The sequence below is a fragment of the Caenorhabditis briggsae genome, assembly GCF_000004555.2.
Source record: "Caenorhabditis briggsae complete genome, chrIII, whole genome shotgun sequence".
Classification (NCBI taxonomy): Eukaryota; Metazoa; Nematoda; class Chromadorea; order Rhabditida; family Rhabditidae; genus Caenorhabditis; species Caenorhabditis briggsae.
The window spans coordinates 7004204-7031225 of record NC_013490.2 but is presented as its reverse complement, the minus strand read 5'-3'; the positions used below and the strand labels follow the sequence as shown (position 1 = coordinate 7031225).

Here is a 27022-nt window from a genome sequence, read left to right as displayed (position 1 = left end):
GCATAATCTCTCCCTACCCTTTCACCTTGATTTCCGACTGCTCCGTTCGCTCTGCTTCTCTCTATCCCGTGTTCTGTCTCGCTACTTCTTCTATATCCTACGTCTCTTTCTGTTTGCGTTCGTCTACTTCCACTGCATAACCATATATAGTTAGTTATTGACATTGATGAAGAGAAAAAACGCGAATGATGATAGAAAAAATAACCGATTTTTCTGGAATTGTGGTTTTTAGCTACCGCTATTTTTTATCAGGTTCCACAAAACAACTCCTTAACTACGTTTTTTTTTGAAAGATTTTTTGAACGATTTTTTGTCTCTGCCTGTTATTATTCTAACTCTTTGAAATTCGTTTAAAACTGCCTCCGCTTGCAAAACTTCTGCAAAACTCTCGTGTACGCAAACACTTTTACGACAGTTTGCGGGCGTTACCTTATTTGTGCAATTGCTCTCCGAACTTGCTATAAAAACTAGGTAAAGCTGAAAGGGTATTCCAAATATTTCAGGGATTATTCGGATGGATATCTCTGAAACGGAATATAATGACTCAGACCCTCCGGTTCAAGAGAATGGTGAGATATCTATCGATTTTCCACTATCAGTTTGAGCATTTCTTCTAAAACCAATATTTACCCTTATTGTAGGAAATGGTAAAGCTGTTGTAGAAGATGAGGTGAATGACGAGGAGTCGAATATGGAAACTGTCGATCTTGGATTAGATGATAAGTGAGTTGATTTTTTTGTGCAAAAAATTAATGTCCTTTACTTTATTTCAGAACGTCTGATGCTTCAAGTCAAAATGTCTTCAAAAACATTGACAATGAACCCTCAGACGACCAGCAGAATGTTGAGGAATCTGAGAATATAACTCTAGAAAAGCCTGAAGAAATATCAGCTCCTCCAACCGTGGTATCAACATCTCAAGACGTGTCACCTCCACCAGCCATTGAGTCACTTCCACCACTGCTGGAAGGAAAAGAACTTGAACTTGAGGTGAGCTACTTCTTGAATTTAATAGAAGATGAATATGTAAAAACAATTTTTTCTCTTTAAAACTCCTGAAATTGTTTTTTAAGCAGATCCCTAACAAAAATTTATTGTCGCATTTTCTTTTCTATCACCCGAACCCGTGTTTTCCATCGTTGTTCACCATTCCTTCTTTTTTGCAAGCCCCCCCCCCCCCATCAGATTCGGTTAAACCATTTTTCCTCAATTAAAACGAATACGGAATTTTGATTTTCCAAAACCTAATTCTCAGCCAGAAGAGCTCACATCGACTCCGTTTTCTATCGAGTATGATCTGACTCAACCGCCGACTCCTGGGTCGACAAGTCGTCGAGACAGTTATAATGCAGCTGGAAACATTTCGAGACGCGGCAGTTTGGCCTCATTCTCCAAATCATTCAACATCTCAATTCCATTCAGTGTTGGTTGTGTTTGTGATATGAGAATGAAGCTAGTGCATGGTTTTTAGACCTCTAATTGTTATTGAAAAAAAAACAGTTTAACTTTGCATGCACAGCATTAAAATGATAACTTAATAACGAAAAATTCAGTTCTCTTCTTGTACATGAAAACAATTGTTTCCCAAAATGCTTCTCTCAGCTCAGCTCAATAATATTTCGAATCATTAAGCTATTCTGCGACTTTTTGTTAATCGTTGAAAATGGCAGGTTTTCAGGATGACGTCACATCTTCGTTACCCCGTCTTCTCTCGAAAACAACATTGATACACTCAAATGAAGAAGGCGCTGATGAGACGATTCAAAGGCTCATCTCATCTCTACATTCCAATTCTCCGAACATGGATCGAACCCAAATTGTTGATCATCTTTTCAATTTGCTTGTTGGTGGACATTTTGACCAGGAGTCAAAGTTTGTGATTGAACATGTCGCAAATGTGGATCATATGCTAACACTTCTTTCTCATTGTGATTGTGACTTGCAGGTTTGAATGGAAAATTTAGCTTTTAAAAAGTACAGGATTTTTTCAGAACGAAATTTGGAGTCTGTTTTTGGCAGTTATGAAAAAGAGCAACCGAAATTTGGAGGCATGTACTCGAGTTGGGCTAATTTCAAAGTAATTTTTTTTTAAATCTGTTAAAATTCGATTGCTTTGATTTCAGAGTACTGGACTTACTTCCCGAAGCTCCTCCATTGCTTGCTGATCTTCTAGTTCAAATAATTGCTGCACTTGTCGCATATTCTATTAATGTAAAGCAAACGAAACATCTTCTTAGAGCTCTTAGGTCTACCAAGGACCAGTGGGTATGTTTCGAAAAATTCAAGCTCCTTATGTAAAGTATAAATCTTCAGCCACCAAATTCCCTGAAGTTACTCCATGTGTTGAAAGAAATGCCACAACATGACAGTGCTGATGTTTTTTTCTCATTTCCTGGAAAAGATCAATCGGTATTTAAATCTCCGAAGAAAATTATGTTTTTCAAGTTGAATTTTGTAGGGAATCATCCTGCCACCTATCAAGACCATGCCTTACCAGCAAGGGTGGACTTTTGCAACATGGCTCAGAATGGAACCGCTGAACAGTGTCACATTTGAGAAAGAACAACCAGTGTTGTATAGCTTCCGAACATCAAAAGGAATAGGATATTCGTGTCATATTTTTGGAAATTGTCTTGTTGTGAACGTCGAAAAAGCAAAAGGCAAGGAGCAATCGAGATGTGTTAAAGCTGAACTTGGAGCCAGAAAGTGGCATCATATTGCAATTGCTCACTGTTACTCACGCTGGGGACGAAGTGATATCAAATGCTTCATTGATGGACAACTTGCGGAAACAATTGAATTGTCATGGTTAGTATAAACTCTAACTTGAAATAAATAACAATGACATCTTCCATTTTCAGGGTTGTTACATCTACTACCAGCTGGGATCGTTGTTCTATCGGAGTTTCTGCGGACGGGGCAGTCAATACAGCTTTCTGTGGACAGATGGGAGCTATGTACTTATTTGCCGAATCACTTTCGCTCCAGCAAGCGAATTCTCTATTCTGTCTCGGACCAGCTTATCAGTCTACATTCAAGCATGATTCTGAAACCAGTCTTCCAGAAGGATATAAAAAAGTTGTTTCCAGAATTGAAACTATATTAAAAACTCCATTTTCAGCATTTGTTTGATGGTCATCTCCATTCGTCACTGGTATTTGCCTATTGTCCTAAAAACTGTCATGGACAATTATGCCTCTTTACTCCACCAAAGACAGCGGCAAACACCTATTTTGTTCAGATCCCTCATGCAGTTATGAAAGAAGTCAGTAACAATAAATTTCCAAATAATAACTTCTGAATTTTCAGGGAGTGGAAGTGATCACTACTCATTCTATTCACAAGTCGCTTCAATCTGTTGGTGGAATTCAAATTCTGCTTCCTCTGTTCGCGCAGATTGATTTACCATCTTCTCATGATAATACGATAGACGGAGATGTCTGTCAAACACTTCTGTCTCTGATTTCCCTTCTGCTCTCCAGTTCACAAAGTTCACAACAACAGCTTTTCCATAGCAAAGGATTCCTGATAATTTCGTCTTGTCTTCAAGAAGCATCACCATCTCATTTGTCGATGAAAGTTCTCGAACAAATCATTCATATCGCCAAGTTCCTGCTCCGTTGTCCTGCTGGTGGCCCACTGCTCAAACATCTCTTCGACTATATTCTCTTCAATCCAAAATTATGGATCAGAGCACGACCAGAAGTTCAAGTTCATCTTTATCAATACTTGGCTACTGATTTTCTGGCAAACAATAACTTTTCTCAAATGCTTCGAAGGGTTCCCACTGTTATTGAAATGTGTCACACTCTCAAACATTTCTACTGGTTGGCACTCCCACAAACAGTTTCCGATTATACGGTCGAAGAAAGGCCTGAAAACTTTGCAACGGCTGAAATTGTCTCTATCAGGTGAGTGTGTTCTTGTACTTTTCTAGCTGTCATTTTGTATTATTTCAGAAGTGCAATTCTCACTTTCATCAACCGAATTATCATTTCATCTAACAGTCCCGACGAAGAAGAGAAAGCTCGAGATCAAGAAATTCATACACTTCTAAACCTTTTGGCAACCGTCAGAGAAGATGACAACCTGTACGATGTTTTAGCTCTGGTCACCAGATTGCTTGCTGAGCATCCTGCTATTATGATTCCAGCAATCGATAAAAACAAGGCACTTGGAATCATTTTTAATCTTCTTGCTGCTCCAAACGAGTTGATCCGTATTCCAGCGTTGAAGATTCTCGGATTTTTCTTGTCAAGATCTACACTAAAACGGAAAACTGAATCGATGGGAAGCCAAAACTTGTTTTCCTTGATTGGTGAACGTCTTCTGTCTCATAAACGAACGATTTCTCTACCAACTTATAACGTGCTTCTGGAAGTTCTTGTGGAGCAAATGACGCCTACATTTACCTATGCTGCTCATCAACCAGCTCAACCAGATTGGAAGTTTGAGAATCCACACCTTCTAAAAGTGATTGCACATGTCATCAGTCAATGCGAAGAAACAGAAAGTCTTGTTCAAATCAAGAAATGCTTCCTTATTGATATTATAAACCTCTGTCGAGAGAGCAAAGAAAATAGAAGAACGATTCTTCAGATGTCCGTTTGGCAAGATTGGTTGATAGGTCTAGCCTATGTTTTCCATACATCAGAATCGCAAAACGAAGTGAGCGAACTTGTCTGGGAAGCATTTTCTATTTTACTTCATCATGCACTCCGGCACGAATACGGTGGATGGAGAGTTTGGGTTGATACTCTAGCAATTGCTCACTCAAAAGTAAGCTATGAAAAGTTCAAGAGACGGTTAGCAGAAGCGAAAGCCAAGGCAGAGAAAGCAGAAACTGGAGAAGAGTGAGAATACGAAAATTGAAATGTTTTGTTTTTACTTTGAAATTTTAGAGCGAAAATGGAGCCAACACCTGTGTACAGAGCACCCGAATTCGCATGGTCTGAAGTCCACATTCGTCTTCTAGCTGATCTCCTGTCAGGAATCGAACGCACTGTAGAGGAGTGGAAAACGTACGTTGTCTGAAAAATGCGGTCCTATTTATTGCTCATTTTACAGGCAGGAAGGTGGAATTTCTGACCAGTGTAATGCTTCGGAGAATCAAGTGTTTGTCGGAAACGTTGTTCACGTCATCTCCCAGCTGGCAGACAGTCTCATAATGGCTTGCGGAGGACTTCTCCCACTACTAGCGAGTGCTACTGCTCCAAATGTAACTTATCATCTTATTCATAATATACATTTCAAGTCTTGTTTTTTTCAGAACGACATGGAAATTGTGGATCCATGTCAACAACAACTACCAATATCTGTGGCTGCTAGCTTCCTGATGAGATTTGCGAAACTAGTGGACACTTTTGTTCTAGCTTCTGGAGTATCGTTCTCCGAACTAGAACAAGAAAAGAATATGCCAGCTGGTGGAGTACTACGTCAATCGCTTCGAATTTCTGCAACTGTCACTGTTCGGCATATTCTTGCATCAAGAATTCAGCAGCCGGACACTCCACGATATGAAACGAATTCTGCTAAAAAGAATCAATGCATCATGGATTTCGTAAAAGAAGCTCTTGAAAATGTAACTCGATTTATTTGAAATAGTTTCCATCGTGTAACCTTTTTTTCAGTTTTCTCCGGAAGGCCTTGAAAATGTTGAACGTTTGGTGCAAGACTCAGATATCACTCGCATCAAAGGAGTCGTCTATCGGGATATGGTTGAAGAGAATCGACAAGCACAATTCCTTGCACTTTCTGTTATTTATCTGGTGTCCGTTTTGATGGTGTCTAGGTACAGAGATATTTTGGAACCACCATCATCTCCATCCCCGTTCTTCGATTCAACAACCACGAAACAAGAAAATGCTGAGCGTGGTTAGAGAAATTGTTTGAGTTTAGCCACAATCCTCTATTTCTAGAATTGCCCGAGAGCTCATCAGAAGCTGTTGCTAATGGAAAAGTAGCAAACGATGGAGATCATGCCAGTATCAAGAACGGATCAGATCACAGTGAGAACGGTGCCGACGAAGAGACTGAAGAAAAAGGAGAACAAGGTCAAGGTGACAATGGTGGAACCATTGCTGCAATTAAAGTAGCCAATTCGGATATGAAAAACGATGGGAATGAATATAATGTGAGATTTTGCAAAAAAAATCCAGAAATTATTGGTATTTTGAAGGAAGAGGAGTTGAAGAAGATGCATCAGTCTAATGGACGCCGACCATCCACCTTGATGCCTCCTCAACAAACTGCTGAGAGAAGAGCTTACTTGACCACGAAACTTCAGACTGCTCTTGAAACATGTGCGCCGCTCTTGAGAGAAATGATGTCAGATTTCCGTGGTTATCTGCAGAAGACACTGGTTGGCACACATGGACAAGAAATCATGAATGATACAAAAGGTCAACAAAATCACACGTCATGATTTATAATGCTTGATTGATTTCAGTTCTGGAAACTCTTAGAAACAGAAATGCATCTGTCATCGAACTTGTTATGTTACTGTGCTCACAAGAGTGGCAAACATCTCTTCAAAAACATGCTGGTCTTGCGTTCATTGAACTTGTAAATGAAGGTAGATTGATGGCCCACGCAACAAGAGATCATGTGCTTCGAGTTGCTAACGAAGCAGATTTCATTCTGAATCGACTGAGGGCAGAAGACGTCAGCAAACACGCACAATTTGAGGTTTTATCGGACCCTTTGAGCATGAGAATATGAGTTTGTTTTAGGCTGAATCACGAGAACAACTTAATGCTCGCTATGAAGAATACAGCAGGTGCGATCTTCTCATTGTTTCTGGACGCCTTCGAGATTCTCTTAATGCCACACGTCTTCTTGACAAAATGTCGGCTATTCTTACTGATGGCGATGATTCGAAATCGTGTGTTTTAGTCACATTTTCAATCACATGCTATATCCAATTTTTCAGTGGAAGTCAGTTCTGGAAGCTAGACGTTTGGGAAGACGATAGCAGGCGGCGTAAGCGATTCGTGCCGAACCCGTATGGTAGTCGTCACGAAGAAGCAAACCTTCCAGAAGGAGAGAAGAACGAAGAACCTGAGATTTCTGAACAAGAAAGGATTCGGAAAATTCTCAAAGGGTCAGATAAAATGCGATAAAATATGTTCTTATTGTTGACTTCCAGACTTTTCTCTCAACGACACGCCACAACGACAAGCACTGGTGGCCAGGAACTAGTTGATGAGTCAGATATCGATAAATGGGCACAGGAAGTTGACCCCACGCCTTCAAGTCGTAAGTTTGATCTTCTAGTAGAATACGGATACGGGGAAATAGAAAGACCATAAAACGTTGTTGAGTGAGTGTGAGAAACGGTCGTAAATTCGCGCCAAGCCAATTAAAACCCTATTAAACGCTGACATTTCACTTTGGAACTACTGTTCGTACTCTCATGTTAACTACCGTTTGATCGATATCTCTCCACTCTCTGGGGACGATTTTTTGAGTTAAGAACATCTTTTTCGCATTCTATGAAAGAGGTGTTTTTAATTTGAAATTGAGTGAGATAATAATTAAAAAAGGTTTCTTTTCAATGTCGAACTATTTTAATAACGAAGGTTTGGAACTGATTGTTTGATTATTAAAACTTCAAAGCCTTCCCTTGAAACCACCATGTGTCACAAACAATCAGTATCTCGACTAAGTAGATCATTGAGAATCCCATTTTCCGGCCCCGATCTTCCCCATTCATTGTCAAATCCTCCTCATTATGAGCCAATTAGGAGTCGTAAGATGAGATGAAACGAGGTAAAAACTAGAGAATTCGACAGATGTTATTTTGGTGACAGTTGGTATGGGTGCCTACAGATTATTAAGCTTCCTAGGCTGTTCCACGGGAGTCTCAGATTCCAGTTTACTATAGTTTCAGTTTCACACTCCTCGTTGTTTCTTCTTCAAAATCGCAACTAACTTTTTTGCTTGAGTGTCAGTTGTTTCGGTAATTCATCACTCAGCAACCCTTTCCCAATCTCTTTTTGTTCGGGAATGGGTTCGTTTTAGTTACAAACATTCGCTTCTCATTTTTTGGGCGACTAGTTCAAGAAGTGAATCTCTTAAGACCCCATTCCCACCCTCTTCCTTTTTCAAAAAAAATGAGAAAAGGCACCTGAGAGTGGAGCGGAGCTTACTTCTAATTGCTCATGCCATTTGTCAAAACGACGATGATCTATGAGGACAAGGCCGCAGTAGTTTGGGAAGAAAGAAATGGATTAATGATGATGCCTTTGGAGCACCATTTAAAGGATATATTCTATATTTAGCAGTGAACGTTTTTATGGGGTTCCTGAGGGAAGAGAAAGAGTGACGCAACCTGAGATTGGATGCTTTTAAAATACCTAATTACAGAAAGTGCGTGCTTCTCCACTGCTGCCAAACTCATCGTCCCTGGAGTCGTTGTTCCTGGAACGCTATCTGTGACCGCTTCAGATCTATTCTTCGATGCGAACGAATCTGATCCAAACTACAAGAAACAGTGTGCTCAGGTAATTAGGGTACAAAAAAATTTATTATGAGAAAAAAAGAAGGAAATACCTGTATCAAATCGGTGAGAAAGAATGAAAAGAGAACAGAGTGAAGAGAAAAAGAAAAAGGGGTATCAATCATAAAGTTTGCAAAGCATTCGGGTCAATCATAAGTTTGCGAACAAGGTGCCAGGTGAGTTTGGCAGAATGTTCGATTGTGTGGGTTGGTTTTGCACGGAGTAAATCCAACGATGGGAGGAAATAATGAGCACATCGGCGACATTGGAGACAGCTGACAAGTTGTAGGAGAACACCTGAAAGTCGTATTTCGTTTCAGTTTCTGATCAGAATCCAAATCTTTTTTTTCTACCAACACCTCATAGTCAGTTTCAAACGTTTTTTTTCTATGAATTGAAATCGTTTCCTCACTGTATGTCATACCTCAAAACCTAATTCGGTATGACATCTTTTGTCTATGCCCTCCTTCATTTTCACACTGTCTGCTCTTCACTTCTTCAAAGATTTCACGCCACTAGTTGATTAGGAGGGAAAATAAGATGAATATAACGTATATGCAATATACAAAGAGAACAAACTCCCTCCGTTTTTTTTTCCTTTCCGTGTAGGCACTTTCCGGTTGAACACGAAGGAATCCATTAGGAATGCATGCCGAGGCTCTCAGAAATAGAAAGAAAAAATAGGGAGGGCAGCACCTAGGAAGATGGATAGAAGCAGGAGCAAGAAAAAAACGAAGGCGTCGTTCTTCTTTTGTCACGCAATGCTTTTTTAACGGCTTCTGTGGAAGTTAAAAACGACAAGTCACAGAATTGTCATCAGAAGAAGAGTACATTTTAGAATGAAAAAATGTTGTGATAGCCAACACTACTTTAATTTCAAATTATTGAAATACTCACCAACGAGACGATCTCCAATGTTTGTGTCTTCCCATTCATACTCACTACAGTGCTTCTCACATTCGTACAGAACAAGAGTCTTCAGGATATAGTTCGTTACTGGTGTCCCAGGAAAGTCCATATGAGCATCTCGTAGGCATTTCAGAATGCTCAAAGTTTTCTGTCTGCCTCCAGTCAGGAGCATGTTCTCGGCTCCGTGCATCTTCATTGCCCAAGCGTCCGCTTCCATTGTGCTAGCCTGTTTATTCGGATTGTTATGCTGAGTAATTGCAGTTTCTCGACTAGTCAGATCGAATCCTTCTGCTTTTGTTTGATTAGCCAATGCCGTATTCGGCCATGGTAGACCAGCTAAAGGCCAATGACTGGCTGATCTAGGCCAAATTCCATTACATCGAAATGCACAAGTGATTTGAACCGTGTACTTATCATCCACTCTTACTCGTACATCAGTGTTGTCTTGTAGAAGTTTACAGTATTCGCTGAAGTTTTACAAAAACGTGATTAGTGCTTTTTTTGAATTACCTAAATTGTGGAGTCTGGAGAACTTGGGCAACAATGTTTTGGAATCGGTGACGAATTTTTCGAGCCGAAAGATATCCCGAAGCCGTTATGAATTCCACCCATAAAGACATGGATCTTTTTCGACCATCACTCAGCTTTAATACGGCACAACCTTGAATGGTTCCATCATCCACGAAATTGAAGACACCCATTTGGTTAAGATATAGAACTGCTTCATATTCAGATGGAGAATGTACCACAATCTAAAGTTTAAAGGCGTATTCAAAAATTCCTTTTCAACATACCCCGTCAAATCTACCAGTAGAAGTTTCAGTGAGAGTATTGATGAATCTTGGTTCCTGTGCTTCAACTTCTTTCAAGATTTCCTGAACAACCTTTGCGATTCTGTGAACATTCTTTGTTACTCGAGCTTTCCGTTGTTGAACTTTTTCGTTATAGAACGTATTTACCTAGATATGAGAAAATATGATTAATTGATAAGTTCATCTCACCTGGTAAACAACGTTCTGGTTGTGGCCGAGCATGTCGGTAGAACTAGAGAAGAAGGAAACAACACACTCACTGAAAGATGAATTTGTACTCTTCTTCGGAAGATGACGAAGATGATGGGCAGCTACAGACGGACGAAACGAGTGGACTCCTCAGGCAGAAAGTGGGCGGAGTCAGGAAGAAGTAAGGGAGGCGGAGACGTAGATGTGTATACAGATTGTTTCAACCTCGGAACTAGCGCCCACCACAAAGACATACTGGACACTTTTCAGTATAAGATTGAGAGAGATAAAGATAACAAGGTGTGTCAATCATTTCCCCCTACTACCCATCTTTTTCTCGTTCCGTCTCGCCGTTTTCATATCACACGCGTCTTATCATCACCTCCTGGAGGGCCAATATTACTGGGAAAAACGGCGACGACCCTAAAGAAAAATAATGGGAAAATTGATATGGGATAGGCGATTATATGATGCTGATGACATGTGATAACTTTGCGATTTATTTATGGGTCGTGTTTTTAATGGTTGAAGTTCGGATATATAGTTTTGCTGCCCTTATTCATAGGAAGAAGTAGCTGGCACTGAATGCTTGTTAGAGAATACTTCCGTAGCCTTAGTTTTTCAGCTTTTAGTCAATGATGAGCCTAATTAATTATGCTACAGTTTATCAGTATCTTCCTTAAAAAATGGACATACCGTATCCTTTTGCATCTCCTTCCGGATGAAAAGGTGCCAAGGTTCTCCGCGAGACAGGTCAGATGACCTTTTAATGCACATCCCACATCATAAGAGTTGCGTAACCGCAGACGTTTTCATACCGGAAGGAAGGAAGGAGATGAGAATGGGTTGATAAGGGTATCGTATAAGATATTAACTAGAGATCTCAAGTTTCCAGTGAAAGGTGGGAATGGGAATTTTCGGAATAATGGCGCGTCCCAAATCTGGGATTTCTGGGCCCAGAAATCCCAGATTAGGGAACTTTGGACGCGCCATAAAGTTGGGAATTTTGGATCACAGAAAATTTAAACGGATTCAAGTACAGTAGCAAACAAGATGAAGTTAAGGCTTCCAGAGTCATGACTGGTTAAGAAGTTGAAACATCTAGGGGAATGATGTAGAAAATTCGATCCAAAAAAATGGATGAGACTAGTTGAAAAGTGTCATGCATCACGCGATACTCCATCTATGTTCACAATTCAACAGACATATATCAGTCTAGGCAAAATGTGCCATGATTTCAACCTATTTATTTCTCTTCACCATATATAATCGGTGAGTGCAATTGCCCGTTCTCTTCCCAACACGCCCATCATAATTATCTGTGTGAGTGACCATCCGCTTCAGCAAGCACCACTCTCTTCTTTTCCTCGGTAGCTCAATCATTATTATTGTTATTAATGGGGTATAGAAAGTAAAACCAAAAGGTTATGATTAAAAGCACTGAATCATCGTGCGAGTAAAGCATATCGAGTACGGGTTTCTTAAATGGATAACTTTTTAGGTTCTCCGGTACTGTGAAGCATTACATGCAAGATGGAATCTCCAGGAAATTCGAGCGATTTTCCTCCGCCGTTACCTTCTTCAGAACACAGCTCTCGAAATGTTTTTGGCATCAAGAAGTATAGTTTATCACATTTCTTCGGATAAATCAATCTTAATTTCAGCTGCCATAATGTTTGCGTTTGATTCGGAAGATACCGTAAGAAAAGTGGTTTATCAACTACCAAGAGTTGGCGTTGGAGTCAAATATGGCCTCCCTCAATCTAGAAAAACATCGCTCATGACTCCGCGTCAATTGTTCAAGCATTCCGATATGTGTGCTAAATGGCAGAAAAGAGAGATTTCTAACTTTGACTATCTGATGTTCCTGAATACAGTTGCTGGACGCACGTTTAACGATCTGAGCCAATATCCGGTTTTCCCGTGGATTTTAACAAATTACACCTCGGATACACTTGATTTAAGTGTTGCTTCCAATTTCAGAGATTTGTCAAAGGTAGATTAAAAGTTTTGTTGGTTTCCTTCAAATTTATTTTTCAGCCCATCGGAGCATTGAATGAAGCACGACGCAAATTTTTCACTGACAGATACGCAAGCTGGGATGATGATCTAGTTCCAGCCTTCCACTACGGAACTCATTATTCTACACCTGCGTTCACACTGAACTGGCTTCTCAGATTGGTTTGTCTTGCCACTGATATTTCTAAATGTTAATTTCTGATTTTCAGGAACCATTCGCTTCGATGTTTATAAACCTTCACGATGGAAAGTTTGACCATCCAGATCGTATCACACATTCAATCAAAGACAGCTGGGACCGGTGTCAACGAGACTCTCACGATGTGAAAGAGTTGATTCCAGAACTGTTCTACCTTCCAGAAATGTTCCGAAACTCGTCGAAATTCAATCTTGGAAGACGAGCTGACGGAACTCTCGTGGATGATGTTGTGTTACCTCCGTGGGCTGAATCTCCTGAACACTTTGTACTCATGCATAGACAAGCTCTTGAATCTGATCTGGTATCATGCCAACTGAATCAGTGGATTGACTTGATTTTCGGATATAAACAACGCGGCGCAGAAGCAGTTCGTGCTACTAATGTCTTCTATCACTTGACATATGAAGGAACAGTGACTCAAAAAATGGCTGAAACACCCGGACAAGTATCTGCAATTGAGCAGCAGATTCTTTCTTTTGGACAAACACCGTCCCAACTACTCGCAGAAGCTCATCCACCAAGACATTCTATTATGACAATGGCACCAACAATGTTCAGAAGACACGATGATGATCTGTGCATGATGATGAAATACATTTCAAATAGTCCAGTTGTGTACCTTGCTGCCAACACTTTCCATCAACTACCACATCCTACCGTTGTTGGAGTTGCTCAAAATCTAGTGTTTTCGTTGAATAAGTGGGATAACTCTTATAGTTGTGAGTCTTAATAAGACATTTCTTACACCAGGCCGATATTTTCAGACGGATCCACCCAAAGAAGCGCTCTCTCAATGGATCCATCAAACGTTGAAGGGCAAGTAGCCCTTCCTCTGACGGCTGATCCTCAATTGGCCACAGCGGCTTCTACGACTCCAATTGCACGTCGTCATCTGGGTGATGCATTCGATCAAAGACTTCAAGTACAATGCTCGAATTTCGTTACAACCACTGACAGTAAATATATCTTCGCTTGTGGTTATCCTGATTATAGTTTCCGAATTGTAGACACCGACTCTGGTTCGTAATCTGGTTTCATTTATTGATTCAGAAAAGTGTTTTCCAGGTCGAGTTCGTCAAGCAGTTTACGGTCATGGAGATGTTGTGACCTGCATCGCTCGAAGTGAAACGAGTTTGTTCAGTGACTGTTACGTTGTCACAGGAAGTATGGATTGTACAGTTGTTCTCTGGCATTGGAATGGAACGGTACGTTTTTCTTTCATTCGATTTATCGAGAAAAAAAATTACAGACTGGATTCATTGCTGGCGAATATAATCAACCTGGAGAAGTACCGTCTCCTCGTTCCATTCTAACCGGTCACGAAGCTTCAATCTCTGCACTTTGCGTTTCTGCCGAGCACGGTTTAGTTGTCAGTGGTTGTGAAGATGGTGTTATACTCATTCACACAACCGCATCTGATTTGCTCCGACGCATCCGAGGACACGGAACTGTTACCCAATTATCGATGAGTCGAGAATGCATTCTTCTTGTTCTGTTTGACTCAAAACGAATGACAACGTATTCATCGACGGCTAGAAAACTGAATGAAGTTTTATCAGAGGAAAAGTGAGTGGTTAAGGTTCATAAAATACATTCGATCGAGTGGTTTTCAGAATTGAATGTGTAACAGTCACTCGCGATGGAGAGTTTGCAGTGACGGGAGCAGTGAACGGACGGATTACAATTTGGAGAATGTTCCCACTAAACAAGTTGTATACATATCAAGTAAGGAATGAGTTTTGCCGAAATCATATAAATCATTGATTTTCAGCCACTCAATAGTGCCGTTAGATCTGTAGCAGTAGTAGCCTCTCATCGATTCATTTTGGGTGGTTTAGACTCTGGAGCAATCGTCGTTTTTAATGCGGATTTCAATCGCTGGCATTACGAATACAAACATCGTTACATCCAGAACAGTTCGGCAACGAAGCCGGCTCAAGCGTCACCTCAAAAATGAATTCAAGATTTCAGTGTATAAATTATTTAATGTTCCGGGGACGGTTTTCATAGTTTCAATAAGTCAATTGTGATATCATTTATACTGTGGTTGTGATTGTTATCGTCTTCTGGTCCGTACAGATTTTGCTAACAGCTAATATTTTTTCTAATGTATTGCATTGTTTTTTTTTTCAAATTTATATTCCTTTCCTAATGGTCGCTCGATCTTTTTTCTCACTCCTGCTCCGAAAATCATCAAATTTCGTGTAATAAATTGATTTTAATAATTTAAAATGTTTTTTTTTTAATTTATGTGAAAGAATTGAATAGTTAACTGAAAAATGCACAACAATGCGTTCGAATATCGCATCACTCCTACTTACTCAAAGGAACATATTCGGTAGCAACAGAGTGGTCTCGACACGCGTACAGTACTCCGTCTTTCAATTTTGCGCGGCTTGCTTGCGAGTTTTTCCTGTTTCCTGAGCGATTCCTTTGACGGGAATGCGGTTTTGCTCGGTTCGACAACGATATTTTGAGCATTAACTTTTTTTGAAACATAAAAGTGAAGTTCTGGTCAAAATAGTTTATTTTTCAGATGTTGAGCCGTTTGTCTTCCCCACAACTATGTTCTCGCATTGTAGTGGTCACTCGGGGAGTCGCTAGTGCAGGACGTTAGTTTTACTTATCAAATCTTTAATTTTGATAGCATTGCAGAAGTCACGGCTCATTCGTCGGATAACAGCATTGGCTTTTTCGAGAAGATTTCCTACCGGTTCAAAGGTTTGTTATCATAGATTATCATTACGAACACAATAATTATTGCAGGAGTTCCTCTGCCAACAGAGACTGAAGCACCAAAGTCAATGTTTGACGCTTGCAATAAGGAATGGTCGGCTCCTGAATTGCTCCCCGCTGTTCCGAAGGATTTCAAAGAGCATCCAGATCGTGATTTGACCAACTATCCGTACCCGTCGCGACCAATGTACCCTCCAAAAACTCGTCTTCTGATGATGCCTGATTCTTGGTTCACTGCATTCCAAAAGGTTACTGGAACTTCTGGACCATACCTTTTCTTCGGAGGATTGTTCGCTTTCCTTGTCAACAAGGAGTTGTGGGTGTTCGAAGAGCAAGGTCACATGACTGTTGGATGGATTCTTTTCTACCTCCTCGTATCCAGAACAGCCGGGTGTATGTTAAGAATTCGAGTTTTCAGGAAACCATATATTTACAGATAAAATTGATGCTGGGTTGTACAAGGATTATCAAGATCGTGTTGGATTCTTCAAAGGACTCATTCAAGAAGATCTCAAAGAAGCCGTCGAATTCCGCAAGACTTCAGCACAGCAAACTGAATCATTGAATGCGCTTAAAGAAAGTTTGCCAACTTCATTCAAGGAATCCATGCAATTACAGCTGGAAGCCGCTTATAGGTAGGTGAAATTGAACAATACGAAGTGGCTGTGATTCAGAGAGTTCTGTATTTGTTTTTACGAACTAGAAAAATCATTTTCAGAAAAAACGTCCAAAATATTTCTGGCGAAATCAAGCGTCGCATCGATTACTTGAAGGAAACTGAGGAAACTAAAGCTAGATTTGAACGCGACCAGCTCCTGAAACTCATCAACGAGAGTGTCGAAAAGCAAGTTTCGCAAAAGGATTTCCAAGAAAAATTCCTCCAAAACGCCATCCAACAGCTCAAGGGTATTGCCGTCTAACAAGAATCTCTTCTTACGTGTCTATTGTCGCTGATTGATTTTCGGAGGCAACATATACATCGATTGTAATAGTAGCATCGTTTTCGTTTTCATAAAGTGTTGCTTTTTTCTTCTATTACTGTCATTTTTAACAGGAGGTATCGTCCTCGCTTGTACCAGAATCATGGCTATGATTTAAAAACAATGTTTTACAAAATAATTTATTCAGAATGGAGCCAGAGATTGGTAGTGGTACATCTGATGAAAGCGAAACTCAACAAAACATGTCCGATGAAAATAACAGTCCCGAACAGAAAGTGGTATTGAGTTTTTGTAATAGAGAATAGAGAACATTCATATTCAGGTCCGAGAACGGAAACCATTGGTAGGAATACCATTGGAATCGAATACGCGTTTGAAGATCGCTGTCAAGAAGCTACATGTGAGTGACTATCACAAACCAGTTTTCATTCTCTTTATTAAATAGGTCTGTGGTGAATGGAAGTGGCTGCAGGGAGGAGAGGATACGTGTGGAATTTGTCGAATGGAGTTCGAATCAGCATGCAATATGTGCAAATTCCCAGGAGATGATTGCCCGCTCGTTGTTGGAACCTGTAGACATGCGTTTCATCGTCATTGCATTGAAAAATGGATTGCTGCTCCATCAAATCAACCAAGAGCTCAATGCCCGCTCTGTCGGCAAGACTGGCAAATTGCTGATTAATTTCAACTTCAGTGTATAAGCTCAAACTTTGTTTAAAACGGTCCCATCAAGCTTTGAATATAAGTCCCGATTGAAGCTAACATAATGTCGAGTTTAAAAAAAAACTGATACTTGAGATTTTGGGAAAATCCTACTAACTGCACAGAAATAAATTTCGCTGTATACAGTATCGGTTTCGGGACGGAGTCTCGTAAATCCCAAAAAAAAAAAACAAAAAAGGTACCAGTTCACTTTCAATTCGACAATATCACCTCATTATTAGAGTAACGTGTCGACAGAGACTCGTGTCGATTAGAAGAAAAAATGACTGAAAAATTGAATCGAAACGAGTCGACACAGAGTCGACACGACACTGGCCTAACTTTATGATGACCTAACTGTTGCAAGTTGAATTTTCTAGGTCACTAAAGTTTACGACCTAGAAATTGTCTATCATGATCCCGGTGTGAATTCTAGGCCATTTACCATTGTGGCCTAGAAAACTCAACTTATAAAAGTTAGGCCACCATGTTAAAATGGCCTGGAAAACACATTAGATGAAAATTATATCATTTGAAGCAGAAATGTCCGCAATCATCCATACAAAACGAAGAATAAATTATTGCGGTTCTTTTGAGCTATAGAACTCCTAGAAATGTCAAAAACTGAAAGAGGAGATACGATTTTTTCTGAAAAATTTCAAAATGACCATTTTTGAAATTCTTTCTTCCGGAAAAGGACCATAAAGAATTTTATATTATTGTTGTGCGAAAAAATTGGAGTCGAGACGCAGACAGTCGAACAAAAAATTTCTCTGCGTCTCCACCGAGAATGTGCTATTACCGCTTCGAGGTGCATATCGTATTCAGACTGCAAAAAATACTCTCTAACTCCAATTTTTTCGGACAACAATAATATTGCATCACTGCATGTATCATTTTTTAAAATTTCATACATCTCTGTTAAATGATCTTCACTCTCTCTAATGTGTAATTCTTATTTTGTATCTGAATAAACGTTGCCTTAAAACATGAATTCGTTCGTATTCAGTCGCCGACACACTGCGATTTTTTGCACATTAGTTGCAACTATTCGAAAATGGCGGGGTTAGCTAGATGATTTGATTCTCAAACGCTTTGGAAGTCCCAGTGTGGCTACAGAAGGAGGCAACTACCGCTTGGGTGTGTTTCAGAGATTTCAGGAGTTCCGAGGCATTCATTAACTTCCGTCGTCCGACTCTTAGTTTAAAATTCCACTTCCTGCTCATGTGCTAGAGTTTCCTCATTCTCAGAGTCTCAATTGAATTGATTTGCTAACATTTTTGGGTCCATACCAGGCTTGCTCGGAAAACCCTAACCGGAAAATCGGATACCCGAATTTTTTCCTGAAGTCACATTTAAATTATGTAATTAAGACATTGAACTCTTATTTTCTTATCAGGCATTTTCCCTCAATTTCTTATAAGATATATATTTATATAGGTTATTTCAACTGGATCAGAGCCAGTAATTGTGCCCCTAAGCGAAAATTTGTGCCCCTTAAGCATCTCTCATTTTTACCCGGGGAAATAACTATGTACCCCATAATCAAACCAGGTTGTACCCCCTAAGAATTTGTGCCCCCAAATCATTGAGCCGCCTTGGTTTTGTACCCCCAAATCACACTTTTTGTACCCCCTAATCTTTGTGCCTCCAAAGTTAAGTGCCATTTTCCATAAAACTTTTTCTTCAGAAAAAATCGGAAATTTTTTTCGGAAAACAGAATTCGGAAAATTCGGAATTCCGTCGGAAAATTTTTTCCGAAAAAAATCGGATTATCCGTTTTCCGACTCCGAGCAAGCCTGGTTCATTCTCCGGGGTGAGGAACAACTTGTTCACGGCACGGTCTCCCACAGAACATTTCCGAATTGCAAACAGAACATTTCCGAATTGTATGGTCCTTTTCCGGAAGAAAAAGTTTCAAAAATGGTCATTTTTGAAAATTTTTTACAGAAAAAATGTATCTCCTATTTCAGTTTTTGACATTTCTAGGAGTTCTATAGCTCAAAAGAACCGGAATAATTTATTCTTCATTGTGTATGGATGAATTTTGTGATTCGTCTGATTGTCTGATAAAACTTTTTTATAATCAAAAAACCGCACGAAATTGCACAAAATCGCATTTTTGCGTTGTTTTGTGATTATAAAAAAGTTTTATCAGACGAATCAAAAATTCATCCATACAAAACGAAGAATAAATTATTGCGGTTCTTTTGAGCTATAGAACTCCTAGAAATGCCAAAAACTGAAAGAGGAGATACGTTGTTTTTTTTTGAAAAAACTTTCAAAATGACCATTTTTGAAATTCTTTCTTCCGGAAAAGGACCATAAAGGATTCTATATTATTGTTGTGCGAAAAAATTGGAGTGGAGACGCAGACAGTCGAACAAAAAATTTCTCTGCGTCTCCACCGAGTATGCGCTATTTAGGCTTGCCGCTTCGAGGTGCATAATCAATCTCCACAAAATCAGATAAAAAATTCTGAAATTATGGTTCTAGGCCTGCAATTGTGATCGCGCCAAACTTTTTTTCTGTAGATCACCGTGCTCGGGGTACTTTGATTCAGTACATTTTCTGAAGGGGCAAAAATCCAAATAGTCAATGCGGTAGGAAGATGTAAAGGTTTATTCAATTCGCAAATTGAAATAGAATGAAAATAATGATATAAAGAGACCAATATATACTCAAAGACATCTGAACCGGCATGAGCAATCAGTAAAAAGTTGAATTGCCACGTTCAACGACATCAATATCCGACAATGACCTTTTCTCCTCCTTCCGGATGCTGACACCGTCCACGCATCATCTCGTAAACTTGCTGCTTGATCCACGCACGAGTGCGACCGATGTACTGCCCGGTTTCCTGAAGGAAAAAAATTCACAATTCAAGTGTGAACAGAAACGCTGCTATTTAGCGTAGTTTTTGTGTAACTTACACGGTTGAAGATCATCATTGAAATATCGGAAAGCTTATCAAGGAACTCGTAGACTTGAGAGCATCGTAGGTGACTGGGCAGGCAGATTTTTTTGATAGGAACTCTTCGAACATGTTACAAATAGCATCCAGTGCGTCTGTGACACTCTCGTAGTCGCCCCAGGTGCGAGAATCGAGACGTGAAGACGTCTGAATGAGGAGAACGGTATGGGAAGAAGTAGAGGACATGCCTGAAAACAATTATGATAAAATGAAAACCCACAGAAAAAAATGAAAATAAACATTCGGGTGTCAACCAGAATTAAAAAAAAAGAAAAAACAAAGTTACAGTATTCCATCGATTTTTTTCAGTTAGAGGTCCTATAAAACAATTTAAGGCAATGGAAATATCCATATTTAATCATAATAACCAGATGAAGATTAAAAAAACCACTTTAAGGCAAAGACAAAAAATGTCAATGAAAAAAAAATTTAACATATTGGCAGAGATTGTGAGGTGTCAAAGTAACTGGTATGAGTATCAATTCTTTGAAATTTCATCAGGAGAATTAGAAATGAGGCTGAACCCGTTTTGTAAAAAGTAAGAAAGGCCATGAAAATTGGTAAAACAGAAGCTTCTAGTCTTCAAAGTCGTATTCGTCATCATCGACCGGCTTGTTATCATTGGATGGACCCGTTGTTTTTGGAGACAATGTTTTTGGAGATGAGTTGGTAGTGTTAGACTTTTTGGTAGGCGGAGATGCCTGAAATATACTTTTGAAAATGAAGTTAATCAGAAATGTTACCCCATCTGGTCCGGTGTTTCTTTCTCTTTTCGGACTTCGAGTGGACGCGGAAGACGAACGCTCGACAAGACGAGGATTCGGAATTTTCATATCTGAGATTTCAATGCATTCATAAATGCACAACTTAATGCGTAAAACTTACGAATAGCACGAGACCCTGGTCTAGTAGAAACAGCCCGTTCTGTTGCATTGTCCTCTGCCGTTGTCCTCGATTGAGATGTAGAAGGTTCTGGTGTTTCCCGAGTCGTATGGTTCATTTCCTTTCTCACTCGTCCCTCTACGCTCACAATTTTTTCAGCCTTGGAAATTTCATTCGATGATGGGAAATTAACATATTGCTTCTCTTGCGCAGTGATCTCCTTGTGTTGTCGGCTGACGGTTTCGTTGAAACGCTCGGTGACTTCCTCGGGGAGTGTACATGTTATTTGCCCCAAACTTGCCGAGATACTTTTCGCCAGCTCACAAACGCTTTGTGGATCAATGGCGACGTTTTTAGTACATCCATCCACTTTGTAAATTCCGACAAGACGGTTCGCTAACTCGAACATGTTATTTCTCAGGGAAATAATGATGAACTGGGCATTTTCCGTCTTCTGGCGAACGTACTGAGCAATGATGGATACGTTGCGATAGTCAAGCGCAGCATCAATTTCGTCCATTACATAGAAAGGAGTTGGTCTGAAATCGAATTTTTCACATCAGGATAAAATTCTTCATGTACCTGAACATGTGCAAAGCGAAAATGAGAGCCAGTGAAGAAAGAGTCTTCTCTCCTCCTGAGAGGTACTGAATCTGTTTCCAAGCTTTTTTGGCAGGACGAACCCTAGAAGAAAAGATGAAATCAAAATAAAAAATAATGAAATCCGAACGAACATAAAACTGATTCCCTCTTTGAACGGATCGTCTTTATCGATATATTCCAATTTGGCATCTCCACCGTCAGTCAACATTTTGTAAACAGCTACCAAATGTTTTCCGATGAATTCGAACGCCGACTATAAGAAAAATATTTCTCATTAGTTTTTATTCCAATGCAACTTACATGGAACTCTTCAAGCCGATCTTTTTTGAGCTTTTGAAGTCTCTCGTTGTGTCGTCTAAAATTCGCATTCACTTCGGCAAGCTTCACAACTTCTTCATTAAATTGGTTCACTTTGATCACATAAGTGGCAATACAAGATAAGTCCACATTTTGCTTCGCTGTTTCAAGAGCTAGTTTACACTGTTGCAGATTATGTTGCAATTGTTTTGCGTCGTGGTCTGTGATTTCATCCACTTGTTCCGGCGCTAGCAACTCAACTGGAATCTTCGTGTCAACGTCAACGTTTTCGTATTCTTCCGTATCTTCCTCTCCCTTCCGCCTAAGTCCATATTCCAGAGCATAGGCGCGATCACTGATAGCTGAAGCAATGTGTTTCCTATGTCTTTCAGCTTCTTCGGGACTCTGATTCTCATCGACAGGTAAATCATCTACTTGCATCGTGAGATCTTCTGGTCTACTAGATTCAATAAGAAATTGGAATCGTGGAATACGATTGATTTGAAGACCGGATAACTGAAAAATAAGGTGGAATTTCATAAAGCTATGCATTCACTTACTCTTTTTTCGATTTCGTTGGTTTTGGCTGCATAACCTGCCAAAGAGTCTTTCAGCTCTTTCATTGCTTCTTCCAGTACCTTCAATTCAAGACTCAATTTCGTTTCATCTTCTGACAATGCCGACTGCTTCTTTGTCAACTCATTGTACTTCTCCTCCCATTCCTTTCTCTTCTTGCTTAATTCATCAATATCTGATTTCTTTGTGGCCAAACCTTCCTCGTCTATCGCTTTCTCTTTCAACTCATCACACATTCGAGTCTTCTTTTCCTTATCTTTTGTTAATCTAGCAATATTTTCATCGCATTTTGCAATGTTTCTTGCAGAATTCGCCACACTCGCTTGCTCTTTGGCCGTATCCTTCTCAATTTTTTGGCATTTTTGCGAAGCGTCTTTGGCCTCATCTCGATGACAACCAACGAGCTCCTTGAAAATGTCGTCGAGCTTAGACTGAATTTGGGCTTGTTGCTCTTTATATCCGGCAGATTTCTCTTTGAGCTCGTTACTTTCTGAAATTTTACATTTTGATCGGCTATTTTGGTTTTACTTACTTTTTTCCACCTCCTCTACCACTTTTTGTTTTGTCTCGATGTCCTTCTCATCTACTTTCACTTTCGTCACCTCCTTTTCCTGAGCTTGAATAGCTTTTTTGAGATTTTCTACAGTTGTTCCCTCCGCGTCGACCGATCCAGTCAGAGTGTCTAATCTTTTACTTGATTGAGCAACTTCGTGCCGAATTCGAGTCAATTCGCTATCAAGCTGAAATACACAACTAATGAATGAAATGATGTATAAAATTCACCTTCTGTTCTTCTTGCCTCAAACTATCCGATTTTTGTTTCAGCTGTGTTACTTCTTCGGTTAGTTTTTTCTCCAAGTCTTTGTCTTGTGGAGTTACTTGCTTCGGCTTTTTGCTTTTATCCGTCTCGATATCTCCATATCTCGGACTTCCTCCTCCCGTGATATTTCCTGTGACAGAAACCAAAGACCCTTGAAGTGTGCAGACGGCCTTTCCGGATGTTTTGTTCATTTCGATAGCCTCTTTGGTATCCTTGGCAACGAGGACGTCACGAATTTCTTTGAAAATGATCGCCTTGATTTCTGGGTTGTCGCATTCAATCAGGTCAATGAGACGGGGACCAGGGTTAGTTCCTGGAGGCACTGGTGTTAGAAGATTCATATCACAAAACTTGTAGCGATCCAAAGATACAACGTATTGACGTCCGAGTTTCTCCTGAAATTCATTTTACTTACAGTCGGCATTTGAACTTCATCATTCGAATAACGATGGGGAAACATTGGTTTGAAAAACGTTTTTGTCTATTTAAGCTGGAAAACAAGAAGAAGCTTCCGGATGTGATTTGTAATGTTTGGGCCTTTTTTTCAAAATGCGACCTAAATCTAATTCGAAAACTAAAAAATTTTAGAAGTTTTAGTTTTCTAAAAATTTTTACAATAGGGAAGTGTGGTGTTCGACTGTATAAAAAAAATGATAAAACTGGAAACGCTGAACAAGTTAAAAATGTACAAACCGAATTCGCAATATCGATGATTCTGGCACTGTCGGATTCGTCACGGCAAACTAATTGTTTCAAAACAGCACCATAGTTAGTGCAAATGGCAGCCTCGTACTTCTTATCAATGAAAGCAAGTTCACCAACTCGACCAACAAAACTTTTAAGTCGGCCTGCCTCTCTTTCTCTCGCAATGGCTTTCATAACTTGGCTGGATCCGACAGACGCAGCATTCTGTTGACGAATGCCTTCGAGTTGAGAGTTGATTTGTGAGATCTGAAAAAAGGACATCTTGAAAGAACTAGGAAAATGAAGCACTGACTTTGACATTCGTTTGTCTATAATCGTTGCGGACTCCTGGGAGTTTCGTTTCTAGATCATTCTTTCTTTCTCTTAATGTTCCAACTGCTGGCTTCAGTTTTTCCAACTCTGCTTTATCTTCATTGTACTTTTCTTCAGAAGCTTGCAGTTGTTCCTTCAACTTTTCGAGTTTTCTTGATCCAGACGTAGCCGCGGTTTTCATATCCTCGAAATCAGACCTTGCCAGAGTTGCCTCACGGCGAACGTTGATTGCCTCAGTGTTACACTCGTTCCAGGTTTCTTGAATCCGCTTTTGATCTTCTTTCAGCTTGTCAGTGCGTTTTTCAAACTCATCGAGATTTTTCGATGCTTCCTCGTTAGCTGTTTTCTCAATCTCCTTCAACTGTTCCAACTCTTCCTTCCATTTTTTAATCTTCTTTTCCGCTTTCTCTGGTACAGCGATGAGAGTCTGTTTCTTCTTCTCCTCCTTCTCTAGTTCTGCTTCAGTTTTTGAGAGATCAGTTTCATATCTTTTAATGGTTTCCTTTCTTCGCTTCTCTTCTGCTGTCAAATCATCATAATCCTTTGTCAACCGATCTATTTCCTTATCAATCTTCGACCCTTCTTTCTTCATCTTTTTCTCCTCATCTTCCATAATTGTTGCTTCAGTTTTGTTTGAGGCAATTTTCTCGGCGACTGAATTCAGTTCTTCTTCCTTTTTATCAAGCTCAGCTTGCTTGGGCGCGACTTTGTCCAAATATAACTTTCTGTAAAAATTGAATTAACTTCAAAATAGGAAACACAAAGTTCCCAACCTTCTTCTTTGGTCCAGTTTCATTTCGATAAGTGTTGCCTCATTTTCTTTTTTCAAGAACTCAATAGCAGCCCTAACTTGTCCTTCCATAGCAATTTTACTGTTTCTCGCATGATCACGAGTGATTCGTTGTTGAGTCAGATCACAGTTAATTCTGTTGACTCTTCGTTGAAAGCGCTTCACAAAAGGCTCGAGACGATTTGATCCGACAATGTCTTCTAGGTACTCCACCATTCCAGTCTCGCTCTTCGTTTGTTTCACAGGTTTCATCATGGCAATTTGCTCAACTTCGCCCTGAAAATTATTTGAAAATGTCACAAGGTCCAGTAGAAAGTAATGTTACCTGAAGAATCAAAAACCGATTGTGTTCGATATCGATATCAGCTTGGCGAAGGTGAGCTTCTACATCAGCTCTTGAAGCAGCTCTACCATTAATTGCATATGAACTTGAACTGTTTTTGTAGGCGGTTCGTGAGATTTGAAATCCGGAATCTTTCACGATTTCGTAATGGCCAGGCTAAAATGAGGAATTTTCCGGAAATTCACTTTCCCTTTACTTACCACATCATTAATTCGTTGAAAATGAATCGTGACAGTGCACGAATCAGGGTTGCGCCCGTTACTTTTATGAATCAGGTTAGCCACTTTTGCTGAACGAATTTTCGATGCCCGAAATCCGAAAACGAAAAGGAGAGAATCGATAAGATTCGATTTTCCTGAACCGTTTGGTCCAATAATTGAGGTGAAACTTTTATGAAACGGTCCAATTGATGCTTTGCCATAATAACTCTTGAAATTGTTAACTTCAACGTTCATGATCATCAAACGATCTTTCTTTGTTGTTTTTATGAGAAAGTCGGGTTTGGGTGGGATGGTCTGAAATATGCGATTCATTTGTTCATTTTTATCACACTCATTTCTCTACCAGAGCGAATAGGTCTGTATCGTCGTCTTCTCCATCACTGCCGTCGAAGATTTGATCAGCAGCTTTCTGGAAAACGGGAAAACATCTATAACAGAACCGAAAAGTTTCACAATGATCCTGATTCCCACTAATCACCTTAAGCTCTGCCTCCTGGTCTGGTGTCCCTTCTTTCTGAGCGTTCCCCCTTTTTTGGGATGTTGTCTTTTTCGTCTTTTTCTGTTTTTTTCTCTCAGGCTCGTCTTCGAAATCTGATGCCGATTCATCTGACTGGGGTGGAGGCTCGGTGGATTTCTTAGGAGGCATGTTAGCTGAAAAACAATGTGATTATGAAACTCTTCATTTCTTCGTCGAAGAAGTTTAAAAAAGAGAAATTAGACAGTTATACAATTCTGCGAACGCAAGTTCTTTCTGATAGTGAGAGCAATAATTCCGTTTCTTATAGGCTCGTTGTTACAATGATAATATAGAGTTCTTCAAACTGTTAAACGTTTCAGGAAGCGGATAGTTTTGAGAAAAAAGTAGTATTTATCGACGAGCAAACTGAAGAGGCCTTTTGCAAGCTGCGACATAATGTTTTTCAATATTTTCAGTCGAAATTAAGCTTAATTTCCTCTGAATTCTTTCATTAAAAACAACTTTTTCCGGGAGATTGTCTCAGAGGCGTGCAATGTCGGAAATTGAAGGAAGAATTGATGGAGGTCCAGCGCCAGAGAATTCGAACAAAATTTGGCGCGCGCGCTTTGATGGGTCCGCAAACACTTCCACGCGAATGTGAAGATTTTTATTCATGATTTGCTTTTTTGACACTCCACCAATTCCGAGAAAGGGTTGTCTCCGAGGAGCCGATTCCGAGGAAATCGGGGCGGAGTTTCAACTTCAGTGCCGCAGGTGAACTGTGCGGCTTTTTTTGCTTGTTCTTCAAACAAATGAAGGACATTTTTCGCATGAATGAATAGGTTTGAAAACCGAAAATAAAACAAATTTTTATGTCATGAATAACCCCATATGCCGAAGCTGTGCATTTCTCCCGAGTTTTTTGCGTTTTCGTAGCTTTGTACACTTTGTATGACATAAGGCTTTGCCACATCTAGATTTTTGAGACTCCACCGATTCCGAGGAAGGGGTTGTCTCCGAGGAACCGGTACCGAG

The 27022-nt window shown here is 39.9% G+C and overlaps 6 protein-coding genes across 6 annotated transcripts; 3 read left to right on the top strand and 3 right to left on the bottom strand.

Annotated features, from left to right (window-relative positions):
• Window positions 1-514: 514 nt before the first annotated feature.
• On the top strand, window positions 515-14585 carry Cbr-sel-2 (the record flags this gene model as incomplete). The annotated part of the gene is given in 33 exon segments (XM_002642042.1): window positions 515-569; window positions 642-723; window positions 774-990; window positions 1679-1945; window positions 1992-2078; window positions 2080-2096; window positions 2124-2265; window positions 2314-2409; window positions 2459-2808; window positions 2862-3078; window positions 3122-3265; window positions 3310-3911; window positions 3960-4853; window positions 4902-5021; window positions 5068-5218; window positions 5270-5581; window positions 5631-5876; window positions 5879-6133; window positions 6179-6401; window positions 6449-6687; window positions 6732-6883; window positions 6932-7102; window positions 7148-7257; window positions 8368-8504; window positions 11912-12029; window positions 12075-12406; window positions 12451-12591; window positions 12639-13347; window positions 13393-13647; window positions 13694-13833; window positions 13878-14194; window positions 14242-14353; window positions 14400-14585. Coding segments are annotated over 33 exon segments (7596 nt in total).
• Cbr-mab-21 lies at window positions 8622-10443 on the bottom strand (the record flags this gene model as incomplete). The annotated part of the gene is made up of 5 exons (XM_045243957.1): window positions 8622-8797; window positions 9398-9876; window positions 9920-10161; window positions 10204-10368; window positions 10411-10443. 5 exons carry the CDS (start codon window positions 10441-10443, stop codon window positions 8622-8624), a joined length of 1095 nt encoding a protein of 364 aa, XP_045096367.1.
• Window positions 14586-15164: 579 nt separating the features above from the next.
• Cbr-asb-1 lies at window positions 15165-16284 on the top strand (the record flags this gene model as incomplete). Its single annotated transcript, XM_002642044.1, has 5 exons — window positions 15165-15240; window positions 15284-15349; window positions 15395-15757; window positions 15801-15999; window positions 16083-16284. The coding sequence occupies 5 exons, from the start codon at window positions 15165-15167 to the stop codon at window positions 16282-16284; spliced, it is 906 nt and encodes a 301-aa protein (XP_002642090.1).
• Window positions 16285-16493: 209 nt separating this feature from the next.
• Cbr-apc-11 lies at window positions 16494-16987 on the top strand (the record flags this gene model as incomplete). Its single annotated transcript, XM_045243956.1, has 3 exons — window positions 16494-16583; window positions 16628-16705; window positions 16751-16987. The coding sequence occupies 3 exons, from the start codon at window positions 16494-16496 to the stop codon at window positions 16985-16987; spliced, it is 405 nt and encodes a 134-aa protein (XP_045096368.1).
• A 2763-nt stretch (window positions 16988-19750) lies between these two features.
• CBG18033 lies at window positions 19751-20161 on the bottom strand (the record flags this gene model as incomplete). Its single annotated transcript, XM_002642046.1, is given in 3 exon segments — window positions 19751-19867; window positions 19941-20000; window positions 20003-20161. Coding segments are annotated over 3 exon segments (336 nt in total), but the record flags the coding sequence as incomplete, so codon positions are not given.
• A 395-nt stretch (window positions 20162-20556) lies between these two features.
• On the bottom strand, window positions 20557-26176 carry Cbr-smc-4 (the record flags this gene model as incomplete). The annotated part of the gene is made up of 15 exons (XM_045243955.1): window positions 20557-20816; window positions 20867-21402; window positions 21446-21547; window positions 21598-21719; window positions 21767-22279; window positions 22309-22829; window positions 22872-23079; window positions 23123-23554; window positions 23853-24110; window positions 24151-24901; window positions 24950-25242; window positions 25292-25465; window positions 25510-25824; window positions 25874-25939; window positions 26009-26176. The coding sequence occupies 15 exons, from the start codon at window positions 26174-26176 to the stop codon at window positions 20557-20559; spliced, it is 4719 nt and encodes a 1572-aa protein (XP_045096369.1).
• Between the last annotated feature and the right edge of the window lie 846 nt (window positions 26177-27022).